At 38.6% G+C, this 10,058-nt stretch overlaps 1 protein-coding gene and 1 pseudogene across 1 annotated transcript; both read right to left on the reverse strand.

The window, feature by feature from the left end:
- Window positions 1-663: 663 nt before the first annotated feature.
- LOC145612355 (protein PELOTA 1 pseudogene) lies at window positions 664-1,977 on the reverse strand (annotated as a pseudogene).
- A 690-nt stretch (window positions 1,978-2,667) lies between these two features.
- LOC145610268 (magnesium-chelatase subunit ChlI, chloroplastic-like) lies at window positions 2,668-5,173 on the reverse strand. Its single transcript, XM_081665579.1, has 3 exons — window positions 4,974-5,173; window positions 4,744-4,868; window positions 2,668-3,945 (listed from the first exon to the last, which is right to left on the reverse strand). Exons 1-3 carry the CDS (start codon window positions 5,074-5,076, stop codon window positions 2,896-2,898), a joined length of 1,278 nt encoding a protein of 425 aa, XP_081521705.1. The 5' UTR covers window positions 5,077-5,173; the 3' UTR covers window positions 2,668-2,895.
- Window positions 5,174-10,058: the final 4,885 nt, after the last annotated feature.

Consider the following 10,058-nt stretch of genomic DNA (forward strand, 5'->3'; position numbering starts at 1 on the left):
AATGGATAGCTCCATGATCTTGCCTTGCATTCAAAAGGAAAACAGCTCAGAAGATCAACGCTTTGCTCATTCAACTATCTCAAGCCCTCTAGGCCAACAGCATAGCAGTCTGCATCCAAGAATGGTCATGTTCAACTCCAAATTTACTTCAAAATATGGTGAGCATCCATTTATATCAAACTCTGTGCCTTTATTTCTTCAAGCTCCAAATAACGAATCATCTTCGTTTCACATACCTGTAAGTGATCCGGAACTCAATCTTTGTCTTCCTGGCAACTGCACATCAACCTTCAGTGATTCTGAACAGTGGTCTATTTTCTAATGAAGCTCAAAGCTGTAATTGTTAACTAAAACTCATGGATATTACAACCTGAGTTATGCACTTGGCCAAAAGCCAATCAAATTTATGAATACTGCTCTTTTTCTGCTCTGAAACTTTTTTTTAGGTTTTGGGTGAGTTCACATGATTTATAAATAACAGATTTATATTACAGAACATTGCAACACATTCTTTTCGCACAAAAAATAAATAAAAAAGGGTACAAACACAAAAATTCAGTAATAAAGGGATGATACATGATTTAATGGATCATATTCCGAAACTTAAATTAACTTGACATTAGTTGCAAATCGAATGGTAACAGAGCTAGGGTACACATTTTTCAGCAATAATCGTACTAGAGTATACATAATTCCAATAGTTCAACATCTTTCACATTTCAATATCATCAAGATCAGGAAGAGGGAAGCGAAGAATTGCTGCAATGCCAGTCAGCTGTGCCAATTGCTCCCCTGAGACATGCATAGACGAGAATATATGAACACTTCCTCCAGAGTCTTTAACTGAATCAACCAAATTAATATATTTTTTTCGTGTTGCAATGTCAGCATTCCTGAACTGCTCATCTGTAATAAGAAGTGTTTGGATTGCCATCCGATCATGCGCAACTTCTACATGCTTAGGACCATAGCAAGCACGATCCGGATCACTTGACAGCAAATTATAAAAGTCCTCTAAGGCACGGACCTCTTGGGCGGCTTTTGTATCCTTAATCATATTCATTATATTTGGTGCATCCAAAACCTCCTTTAAGCTATGCTTGTATCCTGAAGTCGTATGCACGAGAACTATGCGTGACTTGTTCTCTAGTATAGATCTCATCTGCTTTCTTTCCGCTTCCAGCAACAAATGACGATAAAACTGGTCTTTAGTGAATCCAGGGCTTGCAATAACAGCACATCGGACAACCTTAAAATCAACATGTTTCAAGAAAGCCTGTAAAACATTCTCAAAAAACACATTCAAGGCAGATTCATATCCTGCAACACCAGGTCCATGTTTACGAGGAATCGAGGCCTCTACTCGAGCACACGTAAGGGTAACACTTTTACCAACCAAAAGCACATGTGCCAGTCCCTCCTGCAGTAACACCACAGCCAGATCAGCTTTCGCAGCAGGATCTGCAGCTTGGCTAAGCATATCCAATACTGAGGAGTCCCAGTCATTCTTCCTCAGCACAAAAGGTCGTTGCAGCTCGAGTTCCATCGTATGAAACGCACCTATCTTTACATGCTCGTTTTCCAAAGTGTTCTTGCCTCGAATACGTAAGGCAGAACCTTTTTATCATATTCCACAGCCTCCACTTTGATTTCTAACCGGAGTTTCACTCGCTCCGCATCCATCCCTCTAGAAGCCGTCTCTCGCAATACTTTCCTAACAGTAACGCCTACAACATGATCACCTTCAGCTATCAAATTGTATGCAACCCACAGATCTTCTGCTTCTTCCGGAATCATCTTTACGCTGCCAGGGCCGCTACAAACCAGATCTTTATGGACGATCTTCATCGTGATATTTTGAAGGAAAAATAAATTCTTACACCTGTTGATGAATCAGGGTTCTTTTGAGCATAACATAAGTATTTGTAGGCTACAATATCTTCGATCGCTCATTGTTTGAGATGATAAATCATTTGTCCAAATGTTTTTCCGATTCCGAAAACTACTGCATTTGCTAGGTAGATAACAACCACACTTCTTGGATAGATCATGGCCAATCAAGCTTCATCTTTCAATTTTGGAATGTGATCAGCTTTGATAACAAGAAATCAGAAGTGTACGAAAGAAAGAGGGTTGGATTGTGCGAGGATCTGAGGACATTGGGGTTGATCTTGGCTACTGTTGTTGGGTCACATACATACTCCTAAATGATTTGGCCTAGGTAATTTAACTATGAATCGTATCATAAAAATTAAAATAGTTAATAATTGTGGAAAAACTGAATTTTGTTAGCAACATATTTCCAAATGATTGGCTCATGGAATCAAAAAATAGATTAACAGAGTTAGATCCTTATCATCAAAACCGAAAATTACTGGTTAAGAGACAACATATGCATCAAACGAGAAGAAACATATTTTTTTTAGAGAAGAAAGAAAGATTATTGCTCGTAAAAAAAATAAAAAAATAAAATAAAAAATAAACAAAATAAAAAAAATAAAAACCGAAGAAGTGAACAGCGTCTAAAACTAAGGCAGAGTTCTCTGAATTCCAGGGCATGAGTAATGCAATATGATAGTGGAAAACTTCCTGTATACACTTGCACGTAAGGAACCATTCAAGAAGCAAAGATAAAGATAGGAATTATCTTCAAGCAGTATGAAAGTCTTCATTTACAAGGCAGAACAATAGATTGATCCTCAGAATCTCATACGAAGTATATTCATAAAGTAACTCAGAATCCTAGATTTCCGAATGTGTTTCAATCAACAATATTACAGTATTGGATATTTCACTCAGGTCAGAAATCGCGTGCAGTAGGAAAGAAGCATAGTTCACTAGCCGAAGACAAAATTTAAGGACATAGGGTAATGGCAGAAAGAGGATATGCATTGTTCAGCTAAATACTTCATAGAATTTCTCAATAACAAGTAAACCAGAATCAATAGACTCCAAAGGATCCTTCCTTAGCCGATGTCTTAGGCAATTGGGAATAACAGTAGCGATATCCTCAGGAGTCACCTTATCTCTACTCTTAAGAGAAGCCAAAGCCTTTGCTGCTCTATTTGTCACAATGTCACCTCTCAAACCATCAACATTCAATTCAGCACAGACTTTAGAGATTTTTACACGGAGATCATGATCAATTTGAACAGCAGAAAGGTTGCTTCTTGCAGATGTAATCTGGTCCGTTAGCTTATCTTGATCTTCCTTGTAAGACTCTCGGAAATCTTTAGGATTCTTATCAAAGCGGGCCCTCTCCTCAACAATCTTTACCCTAAGCTCAGCATCTCTTACAGTTCCAACTTGAGCATGCATCCCAAAACGATCGAGTAATTGAGGTCTAAGCTCTCCTTCCTCAGGATTTCCTGAACCAATCAAGATAAACCGAGCAGGATGTGAAATGGAAATTCCCTCTCTTTCCACAGTGTTCCAACCTGAAGCAGCAGAGTCCAACAGAACATCCACCAAGTGGTCATCCAAAAGATTAACCTCGTCAACATATAGTATTCCTCTATTAGCCTTAGCAAGAAGTCCTGGCTCAAACGCTTTAATTCCCTCAGTTAAAGCCTTCTCAATGTCGATAGTCCCACAAACCCTGTCCTCGGTAGCACCTAGAGGCAAATCAACCATATTAATTTTAGTCAACATAACAGCAAGTTCTTCTCCTTTCAGGGCCTTTTCTCTTACTTCTACACCCATCAACTCGGGATCTTCAGGGTCAGAATTAAACGGATCTCCAGAAACAACCTTAATTTCTGGGAGCAAATCCACCAACGACCTAACAGTAGTGGATTTCCCTGTACCCCTGTCACCCATGATCATCACCCCACCTATCTTAGGGTCTATGACATTTAACAAAAGGCAGAGTTTCATCTCATCTTGCCCAACTATAGCTGCAAATGGATAAACTGGCCTTTGGCTTTCTGTTGCAACCCTTGGAGCCTAAATAATAAACACCACTTAGAAATTTGACTAGAAATTTTCTTATCACAACAAACAAGAAATTTCAATTTCTAGCAGAGAAATTTCAATTTCTAGCAGATAATTAATCAAACTGCTTATCCCAAATATACGAAGTACTCCGTATTAAACAACATCAACAATCTCTATCAATCAATTCAACAAATACCCATTCAATTCAACATTGAAGGATTATAAATGGTCTATGAACATGATCCAAGCATTCATTCACACTTCCAGATGAAATGTGCAAATGTGCAATACTAAGCATATGCAAACACCAAACGACCCGTGATTATTTCGTAAATTCCCAACTTAATACAAAGTACCTTGAACACATAACTCATGCAGCTTATGATTTGAGCAGCAATAAAAAATGTAGCTTATGATAATACAAATATACAATACCCTACTCCCTCCGTCCCTAAATTACATTCCTCTTCCTCTCTATTATGTGAGGAATAAATGCTAGAAAGAGGAATGTAATTTAGGGACGTAGGGGGTAACATATTTATGCAGTAATAAAAAATCAAACAATCAAATTCAAATTTAAATTCCGGGGTGGTAACCAAGACCTGGGATTGAATCTCTCAACTACATTATTGCCTATCATAGTTTCCCAAACCAAAAAAAAAAAAAAAAAATAAATAAAATTTCAAGCTGATTTATACCCAATAACAATGATTAATTCCATCAAATTTTGCGTAACACAAATCACATTCAATAACATCAATTTTGAAAATTGAAATCACATTTAATGGCGCAACATAAGAATCAAACCTGCACTGTAGAATTAATTTCAGTGGCAACATTGGAAACTGAAAATTGAAGCTGAGACCTATTCTTTCTCACAGGATTCCCAATTCCACCATAGAATTTTCTCCAATTAAATTGCCCAGAAACAACTGCAAAAACAAAACTTCCAACATTAACAAAGAAAACCCATTTCAATTCTTACCAAATCAAGCAATTTAAGACACAAAACTTCAAATTAGAAGGAGAGAAAATACCAGGGGTAGAAGAAATGGTGGAAGAAGAGAGTTTAGGGGAGGAAGAAGAAAGAGGGCGAGAAGCAAAGAGAGCGGTTGAAGAAGATCCAAGCAATCCAGCCATGGTGGTGAGAAGGAAGACTGGAGTGGAGGAGTGGAGTGTCTGGGTGTTGAAAGCTAAACCATGAAAATCATAAAATGAGAATTGAGAAGTGACTGGTAATTGGCTGGGTTTAGCATAGGATAAGGCCAGATAAGGGGATAGCTTTTGGATAATTTTTGCCTTTGTCCTCTTTCTTGTTTTCATTATGTGTGATGGGTTAAAAAGTTAAAAACTAATCATAGATTCATAGGCTATGGGCCGATTTTCGTAATTTACTTCCTTAGTTGGTTAGGGGGTTCGATTAAGGAGGTTACTCGATTAGTCAGAGATATTGATTAGGGGTTATCTGATCAGTATTTTTGTGTGTGTTAGCCAACCACATAGTATGGCCAACCACACAGAAAACGCGTTTAAATTTTTTTTATTTTAACCTAAATTCATCTTACAAATAGAAAAACCTTAATTTATTTACAATTAATACTCCGTATTATTGTCTTCAAAAAAAAAAAAAAAAAAAAAAAAAACTCTATTATTTTTTATAGGTGAAATTTTGATGATAGGACACATCCATATGTAGAGGGAAGTGGCACATGGTACCCAATCAAAATTCTCGGAAAAAAAAACGAGACCATCGTGTAAAGGTTCAAGTTCAAGATACCTTGTTAAAGTGGTGTCCATTATTTGGATTAAGTTCAATATTCAATCAATTCGAATCAAATTGTTTAATCGAACCAAATCAGTTTAGATTGAATTTTTGAAGATTCGGAGCTTTTTTAATGGATATTATTGCCAATTTATCAGGAAAAAAATATATAGTAAAAGTACACTATATCTATTACTTCGTATTAAGCTTTGCTTGTTTTTATAATTTGAGCTTAAATTGTTACGAGTATAAGTGGGCTTAGATGGATTATAACTTGAGATGAAATAACATTTTTACTAAGTACTTCGTTTTTGACATTAGAATTTGGGTAATTTCAAGTTTTCCTTATTGATTTACATGCTAAGTATGTCAAAGGGTATGCTTGTCATTTTGACTATGTAATCGGGGTTAATATTGTAAATTCATATGTTAGCTAGGCTAATTGATATATTTGTCTTCTTCTTCCATTCTTCTTCCTCCATCATCTTTTCCTTTTAATCTCTCTCTTCCATCACTTGAATTCGAATACCTTAATGTAGAAATCAACAACTTCAATGGAAAAAACCTATCTTTTGAGATTAACTATTAGGAAAAAATATAGTAGTATCTTCACAAAATCTTATTGTTAAGCAAGATATATTTGTTAGCTATATTTTCTAGCTTATCTTAGGAAAGGATGATTAGTTTCCTAGTATGATTATATTTGCTAAATCTCTTGGAGAGTAGTTGTATAAATATTTGAGGTCTTGGAATAATACGATTAAGTGATTGAGTTTCAATCTTATCATGGTATCGGAGCTAAGGTTGCTTCAATAATTTTTTTTTTTATTTATTTTTTTCTACCGCCATGCCTGGCGATGACAGTACACCCCCCCACCCCATAGTGTGAATGGTAGGTGGATCATCGACACCGGTTGCTCCCATCATGTAACCGGCGATATTTCTTGTTTATTGGAGGTCCATGATGTTCCTTCGTGCAATGTAGGACTCCCGGATGGCCAAAATGTAGTTGCCATGAAAGAAGGGGTCGTAAAATTAACAGACAAAATTACTCTTTTTTTTGTTCCAAAATTAAACTGTAAATTGATTTCGGTTTCACAACTATACTCTACTACTAATTGTGAAGTCATAACTAACTTTGCAATTTGTATTATACAGGACCAACACACGAGGGAGGTGATTGGAACGGGTGATCTAAAGGATGGACTATATTATCTTCGGGAGGAGGCATCAATAGCGGCTATATCCGTTAAAGACACTTTGAAGCTATGGCATAGGCGTTTGGGTCATCCTTCCGGGTTTAGGGGTTTAGGGTTTAGGGTTTAGGGTTTAGGGTTTAGGGTTTAGGGTTTAGGGTTTAGGGTTTAGGGTTCAGGATTAGGGTTTAGGGTTTAGGGTTTAGGGTTTAGGGTTTAGGGTTTAGGGTTTAGGGTTTAGGGTTTAGGGTTTAGGGTTTAGGGTTTAGGGTTTAGGGTTTAGGGTTGGGGTTTAGGGTTTAGGGTTTAGGGTTTAGGGTTTAGGGTTTAGGGTTTAGGGTTTAGGGTTTAGGGTTTAGGGTTAAGGGTTTAGGGTTTAGGGTTTTGGGGGTTTAGGGTTTAGGGTTTAGGGTTTAGGGTTTAGGGTTTAGGGTTTAGGGTTTAGGGTTTAGGGTTTAGGGTTAAGGGTTTAGGGTTTAGGGTTTAGGGTTTAGGGTTAAGGGTTTAGGGTTTAGGGTTTAGGGTTTAGGGTTTAGGGTTTAGGGTTTAGGGTTTAGGGTTTAGGGTTTAGGGTTTAGGGTTTAGGGTTTAGGGTTTAGGGTTTAGGGTTTAGGGTTTAGGGTTTAGGGTTTAGGGTTTAGGGTTTAGGGTTTAGGGTTTAGGGTTTAGGGTTTAGGGTTTAGGGTTTAGGGTTTAGGGTTTAGGGTTTAGGGTTTAGGGTTTAGGGTTTAGGGTTTAGGGTTTAGGGTTTAGGGTTTAGGGTTTAGGGTTTAGGGTTTAGGGTTTAGGGTTTAGGGTTTAGGGTTTAGGGTTTAGGGTTTAGGGTTTAGGGTTTAGGGTTTAGGGTTTAGGGTTTAGGGTTTAGGGTTTAGGGTTTAGGGTTTAGGGTTTAGGGTTTAGGGTTTAGGGTTTAGGGTTTAGGGTTTAGGGTTTAGGGTTTAGGGTTTAGGGTTTAGGGTTTAGGGTTTAGGGTTTAGGGTTTAGGGTTTAGGGTTTAGGGTTTAGGGTTTAGGGTTTAGGGTTTAGGGTTTAGGGTTTAGGGTTTAGGGTTTAGGGTTTAGGGTTTAGGGTTTAGGGTTTAGGGTTTAGGGTTTAGGGTTTAGGGTTTAGGGTTTAGGGTTTAGGGTTTAGGGTTTAGGGTTTAGGGTTTAGGGTTTAGGGTTTAGGGTTTAGGGTTTAGGGTTTAGGGTTTAGGGTTTAGGGTTTAGGGTTTAGGGTTTAGGGTTTAGGGTTTAGGGTTTAGGGTTTAGGGTTTAGGGTTTAGGGTTTAGGGTTTAGGGTTTAGGGTTTAGGGTTTAGGGTTTAGGGTTTAGGGTTTAGGGTTTAGGGTTTAGGGTTTAGGGTTTAGGGTTTAGGGTTTAGGGTTTAGGGTTTAGGGTTTAGGGTTTAGGGTTTAGGGTTTAGGGTTTAGGGTTTAGGGTTTAGGGTTTAGGGTTTAGGGTTTAGGGTTTAGGGTTTAGGGTTTAGGGTTTAGGGTTTAGGGTTTAGGGTTTAGGGTTTAGGGTTTAGGGTTTAGGGTTTAGGGTTTAGGGTTTAGGGTTTAGGGTTTAGGGTTTAGGGTTTAGGGTTTAGGGTTTAGGGTTTAGGGTTTAGGGTTTAGGGTTTAGGGTTTAGGGTTTAGGGTTTAGGGTTTAGGGTTTAGGGTTTAGGGTTTAGGGTTTAGGGTTTAGGGTTTAGGGTTTAGGGTTTAGGGTTTAGGGTTTAGGGTTTAGGGTTTAGGGTTTAGGGTTTAGGGTTTAGGGTTTAGGGTTTAGGGTTTAGGGTTTAGGGTTTAGGGTTTAGGGTTTAGGGTTTAGGGTTTAGGGTTTAGGGTTTAGGGTTTAGGGTTTAGGGTTTAGGGTTTAGGGTTTAGGGTTTAGGGTTTAGGGTTTAGGGTTTAGGGTTTAGGGTTTAGGGTTTAGGGTTTAGGGTTTAGGGTTTAGGGTTTAGGGTTTAGGGTTTAGGGTTTAGGGTTTAGGGTTTAGGGTTTAGGGTTTAGGGTTTAGGGTTTAGGGTTTAGGGTTTAGGGTTTAGGGTTTAGGGTTTAGGGTTTAGGGTTTAGGGTTTAGGGTTTAGGGTTTAGGGTTTAGGGTTTAGGGTTTAGGGTTTAGGGTTTAGGGTTTAGGGTTTAGGGTTTAGGGTTTAGGGTTTAGGGTTTAGGGTTTAGGGTTTAGGGTTTAGGGTTTAGGGTTTAGGGTTTAGGGTTTAGGGTTTAGGGTTTAGGGTTTAGGGTTTAGGGTTTAGGGTTTAGGGTTTAGGGTTTAGGGTTTAGGGTTTAGGGTTTAGGGTTTAGGGTTTAGGGTTTAGGGTTTAGGGTTTAGGGTTTAGGGTTTAGGGTTTAGGGTTTAGGGTTTAGGGTTTAGGGTTTAGGGTTTAGGGTTTAGGGTTTAGGGTTTAGGGTTTAGGGTTTAGGGTTTAGGGTTTAGGGTTTAGGGTTTAGGGTTTAGGGTTTAGGGTTTAGGGTTTAGGGTTTAGGGTTTAGGGTTTAGGGTTTAGGGTTTAGGGTTTAGGGTTTAGGGTTTAGGGTTTAGGGTTTAGGGTTTAGGGTTTAGGGTTTAGGGTTTAGGGTTTAGGGTTTAGGGTTTAGGGTTTAGGGTTTAGGGTTTAGGGTTTAGGGTTTAGGGTTTAGGGTTTAGGGTTTAGGGTTTAGGGTTTAGGGTTTAGGGTTTAGGGTTTAGGGTTTAGGGTTTAGGGTTTAGGGTTTAGGGTTTAGGGTTTAGGGTTTAGGGTTTAGGGTTTAGGGTTTAGGGTTTAGGGTTTAGGGTTTAGGGTTTAGGGTTTAGGGTTTAGGGTTTAGGGTTTAGGGTTTAGGGTTTAGGGTTTAGGGTTTAGGGTTTAGGGTTTAGGGTTTAGGGTTTAGGGTTTAGGGTTTAGGGTTTAGGGTTTAGGGTTTAGGGTTTAGGGTTTAGGGTTTAGGGTTTAGGGTTTAGGGTTTAGGGTTTAGGGTTTAGGGTTTAGGGTTTAGGGTTTAGGGTTTAGGGTTTAGGGTTTAGGGTTTAGGGTTTAGGGTTTAGGGTTTAGGGTTTAGGGTTTAGGGTTTAGGGTTTAGGGTTTAGGGTTTAGGGTTTAGGGTTTAGGGTTTAGGGTTTAGGGTTTAGGGTTTAGGGTTTAGGGTTTAGGGTTTAGGGTTTAGGGTTTAGGGTTTAGGGTTTAGGGTTTAGGGTTTAGGGTTTAGGGTTTAGGGT

This window comes from Chenopodium album, chromosome 24 (assembly GCF_948465745.1).
Source record: "Chenopodium album chromosome 24, dcCheAlbu1.1, whole genome shotgun sequence".
NCBI lineage: Eukaryota > Viridiplantae > Streptophyta > Magnoliopsida > Caryophyllales > Amaranthaceae > Chenopodium > Chenopodium album.

What these genes read in the sequence shown, in the direction of transcription:
- LOC145610268 (XM_081665579.1), bottom strand. Translation starts at nt 5,076, where the DNA reads ATGGCTGGATTGCTTGGATCTTCTTCAACCGCTCTCTTTGCTTCTCGC. An exon ending in CACCATTTCTTCTACCCCTG is followed by an intron (nt 4,869 to 4,973) that starts GTATTTTCTCTC and finishes TTGTTTTTGCAG; the next exon opens with TTGTTTCTGGGCAATTTAAT. An exon ending in AAATTAATTCTACAGTGCAG is followed by an intron (nt 3,946 to 4,743) that starts GTTTGATTCTTA and finishes TTTATTATTTAG; the next exon opens with GCTCCAAGGGTTGCAACAGA.